The 23,036-nt window shown below is 49.0% G+C and overlaps 1 protein-coding gene and 1 long non-coding RNA gene across 8 annotated transcripts in view; one reads left to right on the top strand and one right to left on the bottom strand.

Moving 5' to 3' along the window:
- Positions 1–23,036, bottom strand: part of KIF19 (kinesin family member 19) — a 98,556-nt gene that overhangs the window by 8,247 nt on the left and 67,273 nt on the right. For all 5 annotated transcript variants that reach the window (XM_085892837.1, XM_085892834.1, XM_085892836.1 and 2 more), the window contains 6 exons: positions 21,858–22,011; positions 15,715–15,836; positions 15,411–15,532; positions 14,878–14,980; positions 2,150–2,369; positions 33–313 (listed from right to left, as the gene is read on the bottom strand). In XM_085892837.1, the coding sequence (XP_085748963.1) occupies positions 33–313; positions 2,150–2,369; positions 14,878–14,980; positions 15,411–15,532; positions 15,715–15,836; positions 21,858–22,011 (1,002 nt within the window). The remainder of the gene's footprint in view (positions 1–32; positions 314–2,149; positions 2,370–14,877; positions 14,981–15,410; positions 15,533–15,714; positions 15,837–21,857; positions 22,012–23,036) is intronic.
- On the top strand, positions 93–21,864 carry LOC147022179 (uncharacterized). 3 transcript variants are annotated; one of them, XR_015061099.1, is made up of 5 exons: positions 93–220; positions 2,861–3,097; positions 15,711–15,843; positions 16,118–16,221; positions 18,719–21,864. It is a non-coding gene; the product is annotated as an uncharacterized LOC147022179 (long non-coding RNA). The 3 variants fall into 3 exon arrangements; XR_015061098.1 differs by having other exon boundaries at positions 16,115–16,221; XR_015061100.1 differs by lacking the exon at positions 2,861–3,097 and having other exon boundaries at positions 94–220; positions 16,115–16,221.

Genomic DNA, 23,036 nt, shown 5'->3' with positions numbered 1-23,036 from the left:
CTCATGCTCACTTGTTTACAATTTGTAATTACCCCAAGATGAAGCATTTGTGACAGGTTCGGTGTTAACGAGTCTGTTCCAGCTCCTCCTCCCTGTTTGAGAACTGCAGGCACTGCTGCGCCGCATTCTGTTTGCCCGATGCATATGTCTGCTGTATTGTCCAGCTCACTCGATTGAGAGCCGCCAGGATTGGGCTCAACGCCTCCTCGATGTCCACCAAGTGAGCTCTCGGTCGCGATGCTTTCATCACTGCTTGTATGACAGTGCTGGTATTGACAGTCAGATGGTGGTGGCCTGCGATGCCCTGGAAATACTGTAGGGAGGGAAGTGAAAGAAAGAGGTCCATGCAAAATTTTCAACCAAACGCATGCACATCAGTATTATTATTTTTTGTATGCAAGGCTCAGGCTCGTGGAAGAGCGAAAACATTGAACAGGGCAGGATGCAATGGGACGGAGGGAGGGGGGGGACATCAACAGCAGGGTTGAAAAAGTAAATTAGGGGGAGATTTTGACAAATAAAGTAAGTGGTGAGGAAAGGAGGGTAGGTGAGGATGCAAGGGGAGAACAATATGGATAAACTCTCAGGATGGAAGTACTGTAAATTTTTCTATGAGATGGGCTTCATGGGTCTGGGGGGAGGGGGGGGTGCTAACAGGTTGAAAAGATCATGGTTTTGGATGGGGGATGATCTGAGATGGTGGTGAAAAGCTTTCTTGAAGACCTTGAGGGAAGAATGAGATTGAAGAGAGTGTGGAAGTTGATTCCACAGGCCGGAAAAAAAGAGGAACAAATAAGTGGAGGTGAGCAGTGGTTCTGGATTTTGGGAATTTCACCAGAATGGCTGGTGGACCGCATGTGTCATGCTGGAACCTGGGGCGACAAAGCACAGAAAGAGCAGAGGGTGCAAGATCAGGAAGGAGGCGGAAGAACACAGAGACAACCGACCTGTCTGCAATGGAAGAGTCATAGGCCCATAAACTTCACTTCATCGTGGGACATTCCAATGATTGTGAAGTCCTTGGTTACCAGGGGGTCAAGCCAAGCAAGGTGTGAGTCATGGGAGCCAGGTCATAGGAGAGAGCGGTACTCCAACAAGTTGCAGATGAAGGTCTTGTAAGTGGCTCGGAGTTCGGTTGTGCCAAGGGAGGACTTTGTATGACGGGGGATGCCCAGTTAGTGACTCGCTTTGGAGGCCAACTTTGAAATGTGGTTCACCCAAGAAAAATTGTGGCCGATATTGAGACCCAGGAGTTTGAGTGACTGAACTTCCTCAAGAGGATTATTAAGAAAGTGGATGGGATGGTTTGCCATCCATTCCTTTCAGAGATGTACGTGTGTGTGTGTGTGTGTGTGTGTGTGTGTGTGTGTGTGTGTGTGTGTGTGTGTGTGTGTGTGTGTGTGTGTGTGTGTGTGTGTGTGTGTGTGTGTGTGTGTGCGCGCGCACGCACACATAATGGAGGTGCTGCACTGTCGAGTTAGAGAGATAGAGATGGGGGTAGGGGAGTTATCAGAGAGAATGTTATGCTTCAAGAAACGCGCGCGCACGCGCACACACACACACACACACACACACACACACGCTCAGCTGATATTGGCAATTTTTCGGGAATCGGCAGGTTGGAGTCAGTTTGATTACCAACTACAGTACGTAGTGTGTAAAACCCAGAAACCTTGAGTAGCTTTCACCGAAAAACAACATTCCATTTTTATAGACGTTTCATTAATATGATCACAAACATTATTCTTTATAAACAGCTGCGTGTGATGGGTGGGGAAAAAAATGGCTCGGTAATTTAGAAAACACGTTAATACGGCAAACGGCTCGGAAATCGGGTGTTTTACTTCTGTGAGTTTTTCTTTTCCTTTGCCATTTTAATTCAGCAGTCCTTGGGCATCAAGGGAAAAGAACAGATTTGTTTTGGAAGAAACAAATGCTTTGTTTTAGATGGCTTTTATATTCTTTGAAATACTTTGTTGATAACATTAACATCTCTGTGCATTCATAAAGAACCAATCACCAAAAATACAGCATCATTTTACACAAACTGGTGGTTGCAGTTGTTTGACCTGGGATTTTGGCTAAATCTACTTCAAACCATAAACATACGACAAAGTTCACAAAACGCCTTTCCCACGGGTATCCTCACCATGGTGAAAACCGTATCTCCGTTTTGGAAGCCGTATGACTCGTCGTCGCCCAGAAATTGTTGCCCCGAACCGTGTGCCAGTTAGTTCTGTAAATTTTGAGGGGACTGCCCGAGAAATTCCGGCCTGTGGAAGTGAGCACCAAAGAAGAGGGTCGGCTGGTGGAGACTGTGAGCTCGTGCAGCGCTCGCTTTGGCTTGCCAAACTCCCTGTATACCGTGTCTAAAATTACCACCGATAGGGGATGGCGAGGAGGGAGTGGGGTGGAGAAGAGCAGAACATGTGTCAAACGTGTGAAAACAAACAATCTTACAGTTCCATTTGCTGATATTTTGTACAGAAAAATAAAAATTTCCAAATCTTTTAACAAACCGTTCTCTTTGGAGATTAAAATAAAATGTTTATCCAGAAGTAGTCAGAATGGAAATGGTATGTTGTTTTACGAATTAGACTCTAATTTTATTTTTCAATATGCAAGCACATATAATTTGTAAAAAATATATTTCTCACTAATTATACGTGGAGTTGGCAGGTAAACCTAGACCTGTCTCACCTGAATTTGAATCCCAACCCACCTATAAATTGTCACCCTGGTGTTTCACATGCATGGTGAGGCTTCAATCTGTGCACCGTCCATTGGGAGGAAGTGAACCCGTCTGCTAGCACCGTTCGGTGGTGGATGTTAATGATCTCTCATTGTCTTTCACAAACAGGTGGTGAATAAGAGGAGCCAAGGAGGTGCTTTCAGAACAAATTCCACATTCCTGCACCTTCAGTCAAATATACTGCGATGCAGTGGTGACCCGTCCGGGATTGGTTCGAGTCTCATTGTTTCTTGACGACGCAAACTCACTGAAGCTCGATCAAAGGCCTCCACTTATTACAGCGCGTGCGCTGTATACAATTGCACCGAGTTTGAAATATCCCCGGCGTCGTCTACCACGTCTCCGGTGGGTCCGGTGTCCCCCCCCCCCCAGGTGCCTCAAGACAGCCAATGTCGGCCGTCCGGTAGATGCAGTGCGTAACCTCGACGGAAATGGTGACAATTGATGGAAATACTTGAGTATTTCAATGGAAATTTGTGAAGCTAATGTTTTATATATGTGAAAACCATTTAATTTATTGCTTGACGAAAAAAAAAAACGAAGAAACGCTCCCCTCATGTACGAACGAACGAACGAAAGACGTCATTTCCGTCCACCATGGCATTTCGCGCCGAACGCAGAAAGCTAAGTTCTTCTTATGCCATCATTCTCTTTAATATTAGCCATAAACAAGTGTTTCATCATGCATTAGTCGTTGAAATTTACTTACAATCATTCTTTTGCGGCCCCCTGCCACGCTGTATCGAACGATTTCATTCCTTCTGTTATATATTGTTGTGGTTGACCAAATTCGCAAACCACCATTCAGGTCCCTGAGGTGAGATATCTCGGTAAGTATATGTGTAGTTAGGCCCAAACCCGTTGTCTAGAGGGAATAAATGTCATTCATGAGGGCTGCGACTCTTCAGGATAGCCGTTTTTCTTTTACTATCTTTATTTTGGACCAACCGCCATTATTACCACCACCAACCACGTCTCAACAGCCATCACAACAACAACCACCAACCACAACGCCGCTTCACCACAACCGCCACGACCTTTACCGTCACAACTCGCCACCATCGCATCACCGACATCTCGCGCCACTCGTGGGCACCGATGCTGGACTCGTGTAGGACGCGCACCGTGCAGCGTGTTCAAAAGCATCGCGGACTTTCCGAAGAAAAACGGATCAAAAACGACTCACGCCCACTTTTGTTCCGTCCAATCGGTGAGCGAGGGGCGATTTGGCCCCGCCTCCAGGGCGTTGGAGGGCGGTCGCTATATGCAAATTCATGGATCAAAAAGCATTCACGCCCACTTTTCCTCGGGCCAATGGGGAGCGAGGTGAAAGGTCGGAGGCAGACGGTCAAAGATGAAGGAGCGAGGCCACGGAGGATATAAGGGGCCGCGTTCGTCAGTCGAGGCAGTTGAGTTCGCAGGAGGAAGAGTTTGGAGTTGGAAGTGGAGAAGAGAGCAGTTCGCAGCTCGCAGTTCGCAGTTGGGAGTTCGCGGAGTCGGAGTGAAGAGGACGGAGCTGTGGAGAGGCGGCGGCGGCGAAGGCGGACGAGGGGGTGCTCGCGTCGGATTCGGGGAACTGCGGAGAGAAAGGCCGGCGGCGCGACCGAGGTCGTGGTGGAGACGCTCGTCGCGGGAACCGCGATTTTGTGAAATCCTCCTTTCCCCGAGCATCAGCAACCCCCTCCTGTTTCCCCCCGCGCTGAGATAGTGCGACAAAAGGGGGCCCCCTTCCCACCCCCTACCAGACACTGTCCGCGAGGCCCGCGGAGTTGAGGCACCACCGCCGCTCCGCGTCTCATCATCAGACGGGTAGGCCCGACACGGTCTCGGCCCCAGGCCCGCCTACCCCCCTCATTCTGGAGGGTGGTTCTCTTTTCTTTTGCTTTGGGAATATGTGTTGTCGGCGCCGTCTGTGAAGTAAAATTGTATAAGTGTTGCCGAATGCCCGGTAGTCGGATAGATCTGCATTGTTGCATTTGCTTTTTGTCTTCTTCTTTTCCATGTGCTTTTGGTGGAATTGTATATGTGTGCTTTCCGTTCATCGCGAAATAAATGTGCTTATTATTGAACTGTTTTCCCGCTTCGCTTCGTCATTTCTTTCATTGAATCCCCATCTTGCTTCACGTAAAGGGTTGGTCGTGGGCTAAGACGCCCGATAATTAATCGAACCGTCGAGGCCGACGAATAACACCGCTCGGTTATCCCGATAGTACGGAACGGGTCGCTTAAGTGGCCCGTGTCCGAAGTCGACCTGCGGCGAGGTGCGATCGCCCGGTCTACCCTCCGTGTGGGTACTTAGGTAGGTCGAATTTGGCGAGCAACCCTATCCCACGCGGGGGCCGATTGGCTCGATCGCGGTGAGACCGAAAGGTCCACCCGTGACTGGTTCCCGGCGTTAGTCCGAGAGGGTCACGACTGGATTGTCCGTCCGGTGGGCGACGTGCCGCGATTCGAGTTACGTGGCCGTCCGCACGCCGGCGGGCGCGAATCCTCAACACTGGTGTCAGGTCGTGCGATATAAACCCATCGCCCTCCTCACGGCACTGGTAACGGAGAACGGGAAAACGGGCTCTCCTGTCTCCGGCTAAATTCACGGGAATCGGTCCAGGGGTGAGAGGAGCGACCCCCGATTCCCTCCAAATTACGAGCGAGCTAAATTAAACCTTCACGAGAAGCAAGATGGCGTCTCAAGGCGAGCGGGAGCCGGGGGTATTAGAAATGGATGTAGAATGTGTAGAATCCATGGCTCAGGATGAAATCCCCGTGCAGGAAATGTTGGGTGTACAGGAAAACGAACTCGCCCAACTGAACCCAGAGCCCGAAATGGGTGCGGCAGCGGCCGCAGTGTATGACACCTCCCCCCCCCCTCTCCACCAAAACCCTTCCCCGACCCCTGCCGAAACGGCTCACCCAAGCGCACCCGACATGGCCCAGCTATTCACCATGCTGGCACAAATGAATGCGGAAATGACAGCGAAGATGAATGCGAACATGAACAAGCAAATGGACGAAGTGAAAACGAGGATGGATGCGAATACACAACAAATAAATGCGGATATGAAAGACGAAATGAAGGGCATGAACGAAAGGATAGATACAAATACAAATGAAATGAAAAACGAAATGAACATGAAGGAAGAAACGAAAAAACTCCGGGGTGAGACGCAGAACATGGGCCGATGCCTGCAGGCGGGCATGAAGGCCGTTCGCAGGGAACTCAAAATGGCGACCCCACGTGTAGGAGCGAACGAGCTGGAAGGGGGTGCAGCGGCTGACAAGCCCGCGGTGGAGGCGGGTAAAAAAATAATTCGGGGGGCGTGTTGGGCGAGGATCGTGACAGAAGAATCGACGGTGACCGAAAGGGAAAAATTAAATGGGGAGACCAAAACGTGTGAGACGAGACACGAGGTGACGACAAAGGAAATAATAATAGTTGAGACAAGGGAGGTAAAGGGTGAAGAGTTGGCAGAGACACGGGAGATGGGAACGATGGAGGGAAGACTGCACGATGAAGACGGGGTAAGTGACGCACACACACACACGGAGGTAGTGGAGGACAATGGGGGTGAGCTGGTGGACTGGGTGGAGACCCAGTGCGAGCAGCTGGATGGCCTCCTCCAGGAACGAGGGGAGGGAGTATGCCCCCTTGATGCGAGTCACGACCAGGTGAGTTCGGTCGTGCTTTGCGAGGTTGAGGGGACGAGTGCTGCGGACGGGTGCACGGAAAGCTTGGGGGGTATAGAGGCCCCGGAGACTCTTGTGGGGACACGAATCCCCAGTGTGGTTGTCCCTGTGTGTGTGGTGCAAGGTGTGAGTGCGTTCCCGTGTGTGGAAGCGACCCCGTGTGTGAGTGGTGTGGTGGCGATGGTGCCAGAGTACGTGCTTCCCAGCACGCCGTGTGTGGGTGAGGCACCGTGTGTGAGTGAGGCCGTGTGTGTGGATGAAACGGCCTGTGTGGATGAGGCACCGCGGGTGAGTGCCCCCGCGTGTGTGGATGAAACGGCCAGTGTGGATGAGGAACCGCGGTTGAGTGCCCCCGCGTGTGTGAGTGAGGCACCGCGGGTGAGTGCCCCCGCGTGTGTGAGTGAGGCACGGTGTGTGGATGAGGAACCGCGGGTGAGTGCCCCCGCATGCGTGAGTGAACGGCCGTGTGCAAGGTCGCTGTGTGCAAGGGAGACCGTGTGTGTGAGAGAGCGGTATGTGAGGGAGATGTCGGTTGGCATGCGGGAGCACGCAGCCGCGTCTCCCGGTGTGAATTTAATGGAATGGAGTGTGAGCGTCGTAACACGCAGGTGTGCGTGTGTTGAATGGCGACGACGACGGCGGCATGGGAAGAAAGAAAGCCGAGTAGCGGCTGTAGTTGTTTCGGGAACCGTGCCGGGTTCACCCAGCAGTGAGCACGAGGTTCGTGCTGTGCAACGCACGAGACCCCCACGTGCTCGCTTGCGGGAATGAAGTCCCGGTCCGGAAACGCACGCGGTGGATTTGCCGATCCCGCGGACGGACAAAGTTTAGGCAGGATAACGGATTTGGACCGGACGGGTTCTCCACGCGATCGTGTGTGTTAAGCTCCAACGGGCAAAGCACATGTGTTCGCGTGGGGAACCCCTCGAGACGTGGGGCTTGTGTTTTTTTTTATGCGCACGGTGACGTCATGGCTGCACGTGTGGTTGGAATCCGGCAGGAGGGGTATCCCTGCCGGATGGTACCGTCCAAGGAGGGACGAGGTACACGTGCAGCTGCATGACGTCACAGGCAGGTGCAAAGTGCGCGAGTTGCCGCGCTGGTGCTGCGCATGGAAAAAAAAAAGAAAAAAAAAAAAGCAAGCCTCACTTTCGGGTGCACAGGATTCCTGGGCAAGGGGTGGAAGACCCCCTTGCCAGGGCACAGGATGGAAACTAGTTAGGGGGAAGGGTTAGATTAGTTAGACCGACTTCATGGGGCAGGGGTAAGTCCTCATGGAGTCCGTGGAATGGATTAGGTAGAGGGATTTAGTGAGCTTTAGGTTGGGAAATAAAATGATTTATTTGGAGACAGTGACAGACTTGTGAATGTGTAGAGGGGACGTAGTTTAGCTACGTAGTGTTAAAAGGAACGTGCTGTAGTTTAAGGGACGACGTGGGAGCACGAGTTAGTTAGGGGATGTAGTTAGGAGGATGGCAGAGTTCAGTGGTGTGTGTGTTGAAGAGTTGGTGAGTTGTGAGGTGAGTACTTGTTGAGTGAGTGAGGCCAGCGGGTCTGTGTGAATGGAGCGAATGGGGAATGCATGGTGCGATGAGTGATTGGGGGGGGGAGGAGTGACTCCCGCCCAAGGGACCCCGGGGTCAGTATAAAGTGAGTTAGGGGGTTAGTCAAATTGAAAAATGGAGGTCGTTTTGTTGTTGGTGGGTGTGTAGGCTCGAAACCCGTTCGGAGGGGTGCAGGAGCCCTGTTGACGGGCTTGGGAGTGTGGCTGCGAAAGGTGAGTATCGCTGAGTGGGTACCCCGGGCACCAGGCTAGTCGGCCGTGGTACGCCAAGGGCCCATGGAGGGCCGGGATAGCGTAGTGGGCACGGGTGTGCCTGCTTGGTGCGGGGGCCCGGGGCGCCATTAGCCGCGTGGGCAGTGTTGTGGGCAAGGGTGACCCTCGGAAAGGGGCCTGGGAAGCCAGCCTGCCACGTGTGCGTTTCAGGGGAGGTGCCAGGGGGGGGAACTCCCCGGTGTTAGGGAGCTGGTAGGCTCGGAGGCAGTGTAGTGCCCGGGGGTGCCATCGTCGGAGAATCGGCAGAGGGTCGTGCCTGCCAAAGGGGGCCACGTGTCCCAGCCATGAGACCGTGTGAGGGCACGGAGAGAAAATTGGGGGGGGCGAGGCCCGAAATTGTGAGGACACCAACACAGGCGACGGGAATCTGGGTTGTTAGAACCAATAGTTTAAGCGAGAGGCGCTTGTTGAAAGCCCCGGGGTAGTTTAACAGTTAAATGGTTAGGGTAGATTAGGAGATGTACCCCTCCGCACCATCCATCCCCTCGCTGTCGTTGTGGGCCGCTGGACCCACTTGGTGTTAAGATCGCCGAACTCTGGGGAGGCCATTCTGTGGCTTCGTTGGGCCTCGACACAGGACGTTAGCTCTCCCTTATTCCCCTCCGGGAAGGGAACGTAGGGGTTGGGAGTAGGCTCGGTGACAGGATAGGTTAGCCGAACAAGGACGATAAAGGGGGTTAGGGGACGATTTATAGTGGGGAAGTAAAAATAAAGAAAAGAAGTTGTGGCTAAATTGGGGTTTGACAAATTAAGGGAGTGGGTATGGACAGTGAGAGGCAAAGGCGATAGGTGGGAGGGAGACAGGTAGGTAGGTCCGAGCCCGCCTTCCGAGTGGCCAGCACCACCGCACTCCCTCCACCAACCTCTACTGAACGGCAAAGGCTGGCCACTTCATCGGCTGGCCGTGTTTTGCTTCAAGGCCTGTGCCGGCCACTTCAGCTGGCTGGCTGTTTTTCTTCAAGGCCTGTGCCGGCCCACTTCATCGGCAGCTGTTGTGTTGCTGCAAGGCCTGTGCCGGCCGGATCATCTGCAGCTGTGGTACTTCAAGGCCTGTGCCGGCCAGTTCATCTGCCGGCTGTGTTTGCCTGCAGCGGCCTTCTTCTGCGGGCTGTGTTTGCCTGCAGCGGCCTTCTTCTGCGGGCTGTGTTTGCCTGCTGCCTTTGCCATGCCATGCCCACTGCCCCTGTTCACCAGCCCCGTTCAATTTTTGCTTTGCCCCCCCCCCCTGTTCATTTCCATGTGCGCCAGGATCCGCAAGGCAACAATTTGCAAGCTGCGAGAACTGCCCTGTTGGCAGCTACAACACGGGCCTGCAGTGGCGGCCCGTGCACCGTGTTTGTATTCATCCACCCATTCGTTGTGTTCATTGCGTGTGCCACTTGAGCTGGCACGGAGACTACGTTTGTGCGGCCCATGCACCGTTGTGGTTCACTGCGTTCAGTTCAAAAGGGAAGGCCTTGGACTGCGTGTGAGCAGCCGGCCACGTTCCCTGTCACCTGCATTGTTTTGAGCCAGAGACTGCATGCGAGCAGCCTGGCTCCCTGTTAACTGCTTTCCTTTTGCAGAGTTCATTGATCCTGGGCCATGGTTTAGTGTAAAATTTGTAAGTTAAGGTTAAGATGTACTGTAAATATGAGTGCGCCCCCGGCATGTTTGTCTTAGCGCCGGCAATTTTATTTAAGTCGTCCGTGTGAGTTTGTTTAGGTAGTTACTCAGCCCTTAGGTTATTTATTTTGGGGACACGAATACCATGAATGTCGCACTCAGGGATCCGTAGGTAAAATGTACTAGGGGAAAACTACACATGATGGCACACGAAAATTTGACGACTCGGGACGAGTCTGTAAAAAGGGGAGGGGGTAGTGTTGTGGTTGACCAAATTCGCAAACCACCATTCAGGTCCCTTCGGTGAGATATCTCGGTAAGTATATGTGTAGTTAGGCCCAAACCCGTTGTCTAGAGGGAATAAATGTCATTCATGAGGGCTGCGACTCTTCAGGATAGCCCTTTTTCTTTTACTATCTTTATTTTGGACCAACCGCCATTATTACCACCACCAACCACGTCTCAACAGCCATCACAACAACAACCACCAACCACAACGCCGCTTCACCACAACCGCCACGACCTTTACCGTCACAACTCGCCACCATCGCATCACCGTCATCTCGTGCCACTCGTGGGCACCGATGCTGGACTTGTGTAGGGCGCGCACCGTGCAGCGTGTTCAAAAGCATCGCGGACTTTCCGAAGAAAAACGGATCAAAAACGACTCACGCCCACTTTTGTTCCGTCCAATCGGTGAGCGAGGGGCGATTTGGCCCCGCCTCCAGGGCGTTGGAGGGCGGTCGCTATATGCAAATTCATGGATCAAAAAGCATTCACGCCCACTTTTCCTCGGGCCAATGGGGAGCGAGGTGAAAGGTCGGAGGCAGAGGGTCAAAGATGAAGGAGCGAGGCCACGGGGGATATAAGGGGCCGCGTTCGTCAGTCGAGGCAGTTGAGTTCGCAGGAGGAAGAGTTCGGAGTTGGAAGTGGAGTAGAGAGCAGTTCGCAGCTAGCAGTTAGCAGTTAGCAGTTCGCAGTTGGGAGTTCGCGGAGTCGGAGTGAAGAGGACGGAGCTGTGGAGAGGCGGCGGCGGCGAAGGCGGACGAGGGGGTGCTCGCGTCTGATTCGGGGAATTGCGGAGAGAAAGGCCGGCGGCGCGACCGAGGTCGTGGTGGAGACTCTCGTCGCGGGAACCGCGATTTTGTGAAATCCTCCTTTCCCCGAGCATCAGCAACCCCCTCCTGTTTCCCCCCGCGCTGAGATAGTGCGACAAAAGGGGGCCCCCTTCCCACCCCCTACCAGACACTGTCCGCGAGGCCCGCGGAGTTGAGGCACCACCGCCGCTCCGCGTCTCATCATCAGACGGGTAGGCCCGACACGGTCTCGGCCCCAGGCCCGCCTACCCCCCTCATTCTGGAGGGTGGTTCTCTTTTCTTTTGCTTTGGGAATATGTGTTGTCGGCGCCGTCTGTGAAGTAAAATTGTATAAGTGTTGCCGAGTGCCCGGTAGTCGGATAGATCTGCATTGTTGCATTTGCTTTTTGTCTTCTTCTTTTCCATGTGCTTTTGGTGGAATTGTATATGTGTGCTTTCCGTTCATCGCGAAATAAATGTGCTTATTATTGAACTGTTTTCCCGCTTCGCTTCGTCATTTCTTTCATTGAATCCCCATCTTGCTTCACGTAAAGGGTTGGTCGTGGGCTAAGACGCCCGATAATTAATCGAACCGTCGAGGCCGACGAATAACACCGCTCGGTTATCCCGATAGTACGGAACGGGTCGCTTAAGTGGCCCGTGTCCGAAGTCGACCTGCGGCGAGGTGCGATCGCCAGGTCTCCCCTCCGTGTGGGTACTTAGGTAGGTCGAATTTGGCGAGCAACCCTATCCCACGCGGGGGCCGATTGGCTCGATTGCGGTGAGACCGAAAGGTCCACCCGTGACTGGTTCCCGGCGTTAGTCCGAGAGGGTCACGACTGGATTGTCCGTCCGGTGGGCGACGTGCCGCGATTCGAGTTACGTGGACGTCCGCACGCCGGCGGGCGCGAATCCTCAACAATATAAAGGTGCTTATCACAATAATAACAAGATTTTTACATTTCAAATATTAAGTATGCTTTTTAATTGTTTTTCAACTAAAAAAGCATAAATTGCATATTTTAACATTAGTGTACTCATTTGATTCACCACACACGCTGTATTGAAGGATTTCACTTGTTTTTTTATTACCTCCCCCACCGAAGATGGACAGAGGTTATGTTTTCACCCATGGCTGTTTGTCTGTGTCTCTGTGAGGACGGATTCAGAAGAAGTTCGGTGGACAGCTTGGGTGTGTAACAAGGACTAATTGATTTGATTTTGGTGAAGATCCGGACACTAGAAATTTTTAACCAAATAACTGACCAAATACAGCACTGGAGTATCAGGAGGGACCCGAATATACAAAGATGGAGTTGTCAGTTGGAATGACAAAACTTGGCGGAGAGGTTGGGTGTGTGACAAGGCCAAATTTATTAGATTTTGGTGAATATCCGGATCTGGAAACTAGAATTTTAAAAGTGATTCTTCACAATTGAGAGATGGGGCCAAAAACGATATACAGCACGATATTTCAAAAAGTTGTGGAGGAGTTGTTTCACAACTTGGTGGATGAGTCGGCTGGGTGACAAGAACAAGCCGATTAGATTTTGGTTAAGGTCCGGATTCAGATCCGGCCTATCAGTGGGCTACAAAACGTAAACTATTCAGCCTGGCGGAGGTATGCGCTCCATTGAGTGCCGTCCTCGTTAATTATATGTACTTGTGTATTGAAAAAGTAAAATGAACGGTAATAGGCCGTACAGTTTAAACCGTCTGCTGACCCAGACAGACACTCACTTTGACAAAGTCTCGTGTTCCACTTACTCATTTACTATCAATAATGTATTGTTACGGCTGTGGAAATTCGCAAACCACCATTCAGGGCCCGGAGGTGAGGTAACTCTAAGTACATGTGTAGTTAGCCCCAAACTCGTTGTTTAGAGGGAATTTATGTGATTCATTCGGGCTGCGACGCTTTGAGATAGCCGTTTTTCTGTTCTATCTATTTTGAACCAACCACGTCTCAACCGCCATCACACAACAACCACCATGCCAGCCATTGTCACCAACTGCAACCACGCTCCAACCCTCAGACAACAACAACAACGCCAACAGCCACAACCTTTACCTTCACAACTCAATCCCGCAAACATCGCATCACCGTCATTCCCAAACGGCATCATAACCATCAAACAACCATCGATAAAACCTCCACCACCCTCACCTCTCTCCTTCTACAGCCATTCCCGCACCACCTGTGAACACTGAGCGTCGGGCTGTCTTGGGCTCGTTCAGCGATACGCACCGAGCCGCGAGTGCAAATAACGGCCTTTCCGAGGGAGAATTCGGATCAAGAACGCTACACGCCCACTTCTGATCCGTCCAATTAGCAAGTGTGGAGCGGCTTGGCCCCGCCTCCGGGTGCGTCTGTGTGAAATCGATATATGCAAATTCTAGGATCAGGGGAGATTCACGCCCACTTTTCCTCCGTCCAATTGGCGAGTGTGGCTCCGCCCCCGAGGTCATCCTGATCCGGATATTTGCATATTGTTTTCTCCTTCCGGCCTATAAAAACGCGAGCACAAGGCGAATCGGGCAGAGTGTGGCAGTAGCAGTGTGTGTCGGCAGGGCAGAGTGAGTCGAGTCGTTGATGTGGCAGCGAGTTGGGTTCTGCAGTTGGCTGAGGAGAGTTGCGGGAAGAGGCAAAGGAGCTCGGGTCCGAGGCGAGAACAACGGCGGTCGGCGACGAGGTCGCGGTGTGAGATCGCTCGTAGCGGGACCCAAGCCAGCCAGCCATTCTCCTCCCCCAGGGCATCAACAATTCCCTCTTTCCCCCCACGCTGAGATAGTGCAAAAAGGGGGCCCTGTTCCCACCCCACTCCAAATGTCGTGCCAACGAAACCCGCCAAGGAGCACAGAGTCGGGGCACAGCCACGCGGCCACATCTGCGGCTCGTCCGCCAACGCGTCACGAGGACGCGGGTAGGACCCCCCCCCCCCCGGTCTCGCGGGCCTGGCCGCTCCTTCAGGTCACGCGCGCATATTGGCCGAAAGGCCCGTCTGCCCCCTTGTCTATGAGGGTGGCTTCTTTCCTCTGCTTTTGAGTAAATGTGTGTTGGCGCCGTCTGTAAAGTAGAACTGTATAAGTGTTGCCGTGTGTACGCGTAGTCGGTAGTAACTCTGCATCATTGTTTCTTTTGTTTTAACTGCTATATGTGCATTTTGACTGTTTGGCTGTATATGTGTGCTTTCCGTGTGTCGCGTAATAAATGTACATTGTGTGAACTGTTTTCCCGTTTCGCTTCGTCTTTTCTTTATTGACCCTCCATCCTGCTTCACGTAAAGGGTCTGTAGTGGGCTTAATACGCCCGGTAATTAATCTGAACCGTCCAGCTCGGCGATAACACCGCTCGGTTATCCCGATAGCATGGAACGGGCCGCCCAAGCGGCCCATGTCCGGAGTCGACCTACGGCGAGGTGCGATCGTCCGGTCGACCATTCGCGCAGGTACTTAGGTAGATCGAATTTGGCGAGCGACCCTATCCTGTGCGGGTGGGCAATTGGCACGATCGTGGTGAGGTTAAACCCCCACCCGTGACTAGCTCCCGGCATTGGTCCGAGAGGGTCACGACTAAATTGTCTGTCCAGTGGGTGACGTGCCACGATTCGAGTCACGTGGCCGTCCGCACGCTGGCGGGCGAGAATTCGCAACAGTATTGATACAAAGAATAAATGTCAATCCCAGTAAACATCACAGTTTTATTCGAATATCCAAGATAAATCAATCCTGTAATATTGGATCAGACAAATGTATTGAATTAAGAAGAAAAACGAGTCAATAATGTATTTAGAAATTTAACCAAGGGAGGTACTGTATATGTGGATGCTGTTGCAAAGTCTCTACACAATGGTGAGCAGAGGTTGCCTTTTTGTGAATACCCGGTCCCAACTCGATGTGCAACAACTACTTTTTGAGCCCACCTGCCTGTCGGTGGAAGCGTTGGTGACGTGAATAGGCGGTGTTGTGACCACTGTCGCTGGTTGCTGTCGTGGTGCCCTGGGATTTTTTTTGAAGGCTTTGATGCTAGATGGGAACAAAGATAACAAGTGAGCACAATATACGCCCGAACAAGAAGGTATGTACAGAATTGTGCTACTACATGGAAAACGGCATCCTGGTTGCCATGGCAACCACTTTAGATGACGAACGTATGTCGCGACACACCGTCTCCACAGTCTGTACCTATGTACCAAATATGAAACGTGAAAGTTGAAAACTTTGGGAGTTAGAGTGCGGACAGGAACAGATGGACAGACGGACAGACAGACGGACGGACGGATGGACGACCGGTATCACATAATACGCCCCGATATATACATATATCAGGCGTATAAAAATTAAGTACTGTGATTGCGATATAATGTCAAATCGTTCTTCCCATACCCACCCCCTTGGTGGAAAGTGCTCCAACGAGGTAATTGGCTGTACAGCGCACATCGATGCTTGTAATTACCTTTCAGTATCGTCAATGGGTGGCAAAGAAGTGAAAGAGAATTTTTGCAGTTGCTTTTCCTCATCTAGCTCTGCTCTTAAGCTTGGAAAGGGTTTCATTTCTAGTACAGGATCACGGTGCTCCTGAAAAAAAAAAAAACAGTTCCTAGTTAAGAACTCCACCGTAAAATCAAGGTAGTTTGTTGTGCAAATCTCCCCAACATCGTTTGGTTATACCATAATAAATGTGTATTAATCACGATTGGCTTGGAATGTTCTTGGTAAAATGTGATGCAATTGCTTTTTCGCTTTTACGATCCAGTCACCTTGAAAGCTGCAGTGGTGAGTTCATGGAGCGCAATGAGCTTGCCCAGTCTGCCATTGTCGGTGTCACGCATGTACGCTGAAAACAACTCCTCAAGTTCATCGGGTACCACGAGGCCATGCTCTGCAAGGTAACACAATGGAAAGCAAGTACTGTATTTCATTGTACTACAGCTACAAGAAAAAATTTGTTCAATGGACTAATGTCATCGCTACATTTTGTTTCAAAACTACATAGCATGCATACTGGTGAAAGACTACTTGTGATGGTCATACTTGATGTGATGGATTATACCATAATGTAATATCCTTGTCGCGTTCTCATCTTGATTGGTAATCAGTTGTCGGGGTCTGCTGACACGCGTATGTGCGCAATGGAGATGACCATTTCTTTTGGTGCAGCAGGTTGTTCGCAGGGTCGCACAGAACTTGTTCTCCCACAACAGTTTCCGTGGTGAATTTGTCACAAACTGGTGATGAAGATGACATGGTGATGTGTGCTTCCCATAGTGAGTAATCATCCTAGATACTCGGTTCATCTTTGCATGTTTGCTAAAGCTGAAAGTTTGGCTCAATTTGAGATGGCCAGCCCCAGACAGTATACTTACTTTATGTTAAGTGGGATCACGGTCATTCCAGATTTTAATCCGAGTGGTTTGATCAGATAGCACTGAACAACAAAATTTTTTTACTGGAGATGTGTAAAGTGATTTAGACTAATTTGGGTACGCTGATTTCAAAAATCATAACCGTTTTGCTGTATCACGTCAGGATTTTCAGTAACAGAAATATTCCCATTGCCTAGAAGTCAGGATTTCAATGAAATTTACAAAAATTCATTTATTCATTTATTTCATCATGAATGCTTCAAAATTATAGAAATTACAGAAAAACTCCACTAGAATGGAATTAAAAATGCTTTAGGCATTTGGCTTTGCGTTTGTGCTGCTCTGTGTCAGTTTCACGATGCAGGAACCAGCAGAAATCGCCCATCATGTTCGGGTTGTGCCGCCCTTGGTAACGCGTCTCCATGAGTGAAATCTCTTGGTGGAATCGCTCGCCGTGCTCGTCCGAGACTGCTCCCAAGTTGTCAGGGAAGAAGTTCAGGTGCTGGTGTAGGAAATGGATTTTCAGGGACATCCTGGAGCCAAGTTTCCTGAAGGACTCCAGCAGCTGCTGCACTATTTCTTCATAGTTGTCCGCGCGCTCGTTCCCCAAGAAGTTGTCCGTCACAGCTTTGAAGCTCCTCCACGCTGCCAGCTCTTTGGGGTTTAGAGTTGTCGGAAAAGTTTCGTCCTTCATAATCTGTCGGATTTGCGGTCCAACAAAGACACCAGCCTTGATCTTGGCCTCCGACAAGGTGTTGCCAAACTTTTCCTTGTTTTCACAAATAAAAACCCACGCCCATTCAGATCCATTGCCCGTACAAAACTTTTCATCAATCCGAGGTTTATGTGGAGTGGTGGAAGGAAAACCTTGGGTGGGTCGACAAGGGCGACATGCTTCACGTTGTGTCGACCAGGTACATGCTCTTTTCGCTCTTCCCAATCTTTCTTCGTCCAGTGATTCTTGTCGTCTCTGCTATCCCAGAGACAAAGGAAGCACATGTATTTCGTGTAGCCTGACTGCAGCCCTAACAACAGCGCCACCACTTTCAAGTCTCCGCAGATGTGCCAGTTGAAGTCATTGTACTTGATGGAATCAAGCAGCTGCCGCATAGTCTCATAGGTCTCTGTCATGCCGAACGCGTGAGCCAGTGGGACTGATGGTTTCTCGTTGCCATTGTGGAGCAAAACAGCCTTCAAGCTGTTCTTCCCCGAGTCGATGAAGAGGTGCCAGTCTGCAGGATCGTGATCACACCCAAGTTCTTTCAACAGACCGTTGATGTCACTGCAGAATGTCATCGTGTCTTCCATCTCAAAGAACTCAGCCATGTCTCTGTGACGTGCTCTGAACAAGGATATCTTGGTGTTAGGTTCAAGTAGATTCCACTGCTGCAGCCTTGATCCAAGCAGCTCTGCCTTCGCCTTTGACAGCGAGAGATCTCTTACAAGATCATTTAAGTCTCCCTGGTTCAGAAGGTGTGATTCTTGAGTGTCGGGTTCAAAAGGTTCATCATCACCATCCTCTTCACCACTGCTTACAGCTATGTTCTGATCAGCTGGAGGTGTTGGAACGGGGTTCTCGTCATCATGAGGCACAGGTTTACGAGCAGAGACGCAGTCAGCGTACTTGATGTGACCTTTATTCTTCTTGTTGAAGCCGGCGATGCTTGTGCAGCAGAAATAACAATCATCATGATGATTCTGCGGCTCACGCCATATCATGGGCACCGCAAATGGCATGCTCGCGCGCTTGCCCACCAACCACTGAGTCAAGGTTGTGTGACAGCTTGTGCAGCAGATGTGTGGTGCCCAGCTCTGTTCTTGGTCCCCCACCTTACACCCGAAGTAGTGAAAGTAGGCGGCCTTCATTTTCACTGCTGTAGATACACTTCGCTGTTGATCTTTTTTGGTATACCGACCACAGACATAACAGAAGTTGTTAGGATGATTGGTACAGGAACTCCTACTCATCTTTATCTGAAAGAAAGAAATATAACACAAGTTAACAACAATTGTATGAAATAGACATGTTAAAGACATATGTAAATTTCATTGAAATCCTGACTTCTAGGCAATGGGAATATTTCTTTTCCTGAAAATCCTGACGTGATACAGCAAAACAGTTATGATTTTTGAAATCAGCGTACCCAATTAGTCTTAATCACTTTACACATCTCCAGTAATAAAAAAATTTTGAAATTTGTTGTTCAGTGTAGTCAGAGTGAGAAAATTTCTTCAACAAAAACTTCAGTGGGTACAGGAGTTTTTGTTGATCCGCACACACTTCTTTGAGCCGTTTGAGCACTTCTCACAAATTTGCCAATTATGCTCGCTTCCTGACTCACCCGTGATGAGAATACCGCCCACATAAACTAATACAGTGCATGGGAAATGCCTTTAGTCTGGCAGTGAAATGCTGTTTTGAGGGTGAACCTGAAGACTCTTCCACTGATTACTGAGGCATTTGAAGAAAATGCTTGACGGGCCCACATCCAAACAGCCACCTGGAAGTCGGCCCTTGATTCCTCACCTCCATCACTAGATGCCACGAAGTTTGGATGGACATGTGATGAAGCAACCGAATCATTAACGCCAGTCACATTGTCATCTGATGTCACTGTCGCCCCAACTGAGATTGTTGAATTGATCAAATGTGGATGTTCATCACACAAGCCATGTCATTCTGCACACTGTTTCTGTTGTGCAGCTCGTTTACCCATGCACCTTATTTTGTACCTGTCGAGGAGAGGCTGGCTGTCAAGATGAGAATACACGAGCTTTTGCCACCAGTGTAGACATCAAAGAGAGTGAAACATTTGACTTCTAACAGCAATGCCTGGATGCTGTCAGTGTTGACATCGAAGAGAGTGAGACACTTGACTTCTAACAGCTATGCCTGGATGCCACTCGTTTTCACATATTGCAGTAAAGTACATTTGTGTACATCGGGTCAAGCGTCAAAAGTGCTAATCACAATTGATTACCCAAAATAACATACAGTAGGTTATGGATATCTCATTTGAGATGTCATCACATATGAGGGGCAGTCATTACGTAACCTTAAAATGGCGATATAAATTTGAGAATGCAATGTGTGTAGTTGTAGACAACATATGTTGTGTCTATGGGTAGGAGTCATGTTTTGCCTGTTTTAGATCTGGCAACGTTGAGCGAATGACATCAGTAGAGCATTTCCAAGATGGCAGCTCCCTTAGAAGCATGCACCAGGGAGGAGCAATGTTCTGTCATCTGGTTCTTGGGAAGTGAGGGTCTGGATCCCAGTGAAATCCATCGCAGAATGAAAATGCAATATGCTGATGCATGTTTATAACTGCAGCAGGTGTACGACTGGGACAGGAAGTTTAAAAGTAGAGTTCTTTCAGTTTGGGTGCAAGTTGTCTCGGCACCCACTTTGCGGAACCCCAGCACGTTGTGAATGACATGGTGTGCTGAACCATGGCTATTGTTCAATTCGGAGACCACTTCATCCAGCGTAATGCGATGGTTTTCCTTGGTGTCGGCTGTGTGAGGTCGGCCTGAGCGAGTAGCGTCTGCCACATTGGACACACCACTTTTAAACTTCCTGTCCCAGTGGTGTAGTAGATAGTAGAAAAATCGTGCAAATTATGATACAAGCATCAAATTTGGCATTTCTGTTCTGCAGGGCTTTCTGATCAAATCTGCCCGATTGGCCATTTGAAAATCCAAATTTTGAAAAATTTGAAGAAAAAAAAACTTCTCAAACATTTATGGTGGAAGACCGTAAGTTTGTTTTCCATTTTCTTGCCCATTTTCCATGTTTATGCACCGTATAATAACACTGATTTGACATTGGAATTGAATTGTTTCATCTTGGTTTTTAGCTTATCTGGAATTGGAACTCCAGAAAAGGTATTGCCATCGTGCACCGGCCGTCTCCTATTGAGACCAATCTGGCTGAAATTTGGCAGCAACGTTCCACTCCTGACTGGTAACGGGGATGTCAAAACTCATTCTGGTCACGTGACTTTAAGTAGGTCAAAATGGCAGATAGTAAATGTCTTCAAAAATCTTCTCCTGACCCACCGGCCAGAATGCTACCAAATTTGGGTTGCATCATTAGGCCAGGGTAGGGATGTTAAATTACGGAGGTCATGTCAATCACGTGACCGATGTGTGTCAAAATGGCCGACTTCGTCAATTTTGGGGAAAATCACGTAAATGCCTTCAAAAAACTTCTTCTCCAGACCCATCATTCAGAATACTACCAAATTTGTCTTCCAACATTAGGACAGGATCCTGATGTTAAATTGTGGAGGTAATGCCGATCACGTGACCAGAAGTGTGTCAAAATAGCGGCCTTAGTAAATTTTTGGGGAAATCGCAGAAATTCCTTCAAAAATATTCCTGTCCAGACCCATCAGTCAGAATGCTACCAAACTTTGGTTAGGCCAGGGCCCAGATAAGCTACAGGTCCAGTGGTCCTATTTTTAGTGATAGTTGTCTGAAATTGCAAATTTTTGATAGAGTTAAACATTGCTTGAACTTTTGCAATTCTCATCAAGAGATCACTTTCACTACCCCCTTGTTTATTGATAACAAATCTGAGATAAATGAACTTCTCAACTTCCTCGACTTCCTCTCCATCAATCACAGTCTTCCTTTCATCATCAGTATTTATCCTCATTGTCTTTATCTTTCCCACGTTCATCTTCAAACCCATTTTTGTGCTCCTGCAATCTCTTTTTGTCTTTATTTTCACATCATCATACACTTCTGATACAAAACACAGGTCATCAGAGTAATCAAGATCTTCTAATTGGGTTTCATTTATCCACTTGATCCCAGTCTGTTTTCCTTCTGTCACATGTGTCATTGCCAGTCAATCACTATCAGGATAAATGTGGATGACAATGTGCATCCTTGTTTTTGTGTGCTTCTCACTTCAAACCAGGGTGAAAAGTCTCCATCATGGATAACGTTGCAAACAAATCCATTAAACAGCAAGCAAATGATTTAGTTATTTTCTCTGGTAACCTGTAAATTCTTAGCAGCCTCCGCAAACTCTCCCGATGGACAATGTGAAACACCTCAAAGTAAAAAAAAAACAAAAAAAAACGGCTTTTGAAATTCTCAACTTTGTTCCATAACTGTTCTCAAAACCAAAATTTGGTCATGACAAGATCTTTATTTCTTAAATCCAGCTTGTTCATGCATAAACCTCTTATCCAAACCGAGAAGCGAAAAGCAGGGTAAAGCAATTGGTTCACTCTGTCTGTCTGTCTGTCTGTCTGTCTGTCTGTCTGTCTGTCTGTCTGTCTGTCTGTCTGTCTGCATCTGTGCACAAACGTCAGGTTATGATCGAGGAACATCTTAATTTCAATTTAATGTTATATTTTGAACATGAATCGGAAAACAAACCTGAAGCCATATCACCTCCCTTCGCAGAAGTGAGAACTGAATTTAAACGGTTTAACAGTCGCACTTCGAATTAAGGTAAATTGGTTTACTCCTTCAAACATAAAGCACCACTGAGATATACTTGGCATAGTGCCACATACCCAGGATGACCTTCCTTTGACTGTTGATGAGCTGACAGCAGAGAGCACAATGTTTCTGACACCGTCTCAACACTTGATGGTGCTGATGGAAGAGGCCATCACGAAGGCTTGTGCGTGATTGCAAAGTCATATTCTCCATCTCTAGTTCATGTACCTGTGTAAAGATGAGGGATGGGTATTGTCTGCATGTGAGTAACTCATTAATTTGTGTTCCAGGTTGTACTGTACATATATTTTGGGAGGAAGGGAGAGTGGGGGTGATTTTTGGCAGGCTGTTTACCATTCACCTTGATGCTATAACCCCAGTTTCAGTTCTCCTTCATAAAAATGATCAAAATATGCTCTTTGAAATAAAAATTGACACTATTTTTTTTACCATGCATCACACTCTTAGCTGAACAGGCATAATCCAATATGCTCAGCAAGATATAACACCTGTGTGAATTGGGGGGGGGGGGTGGCAAGAAGTTAGGTAGGTAAAGTGTTGCCTATCCAACTTGGACCCAAAATCTGGCAGCAAAGCCCAGCTACTGGTATTAACAGAGATTGAGCTGAAAATTGGAATGTGTACCTCTGGGCAGAAGCTTGCAACTGTGCCCCGAAGGGAGATATATTTTTTTGATGAAGTGAGCCCAGACAGCTGATGAGTGGATCGATACCTGCTATCTTTAACCTCCAAAATGGTTAAAAGTCGAGCCTAATTGCATGACTGAAGTAACAAGAACCATCACGTTGATTATAAATAACTTCTTATAGGCATACAAGAACAAAAAAATGGAATAGTAAATAATTAAATATCACTTTTATCTTTTGGGCCAGCAGAGGAAACTAAACTAAACAATGAAAACAAGAAACCAAAAACAAATGGGGGTGTAATGATGAAAAGGGAAAAAGGGTAACGACACGAGTTAGGCCTCATATGAGGACACTAAGAGCAGGAGGACGTATGGCAAGACCTAGGGACCCTCGGCCACCTCGCTCTCTGGGGTCTTGAGGCATATCCTGGGATATACCACGCTGGGGTCTGAAGCCGCCATGTTTTTTGGCCTGCTCAACTGTGCCTTGACTTGGAACAGGGAGCAACCATTTTACGATAGTCTTTTATTTTTTCCACTTTCCTCACTCATATTATCGAATGCCTGCTCATCATAGCTATGAATCGCCGAGTACATTGCGATG

This window comes from Eptatretus burgeri, chromosome 8 (genome assembly GCF_056783735.1).
Source record: "Eptatretus burgeri isolate ZD-2024b chromosome 8, Ebu_testis_v1, whole genome shotgun sequence".
NCBI classification, from domain to species: Eukaryota; Metazoa; Chordata; class Myxini; order Myxiniformes; family Myxinidae; genus Eptatretus; species Eptatretus burgeri.
This window is presented reverse-complemented; position numbering and strand designations above follow the sequence as displayed.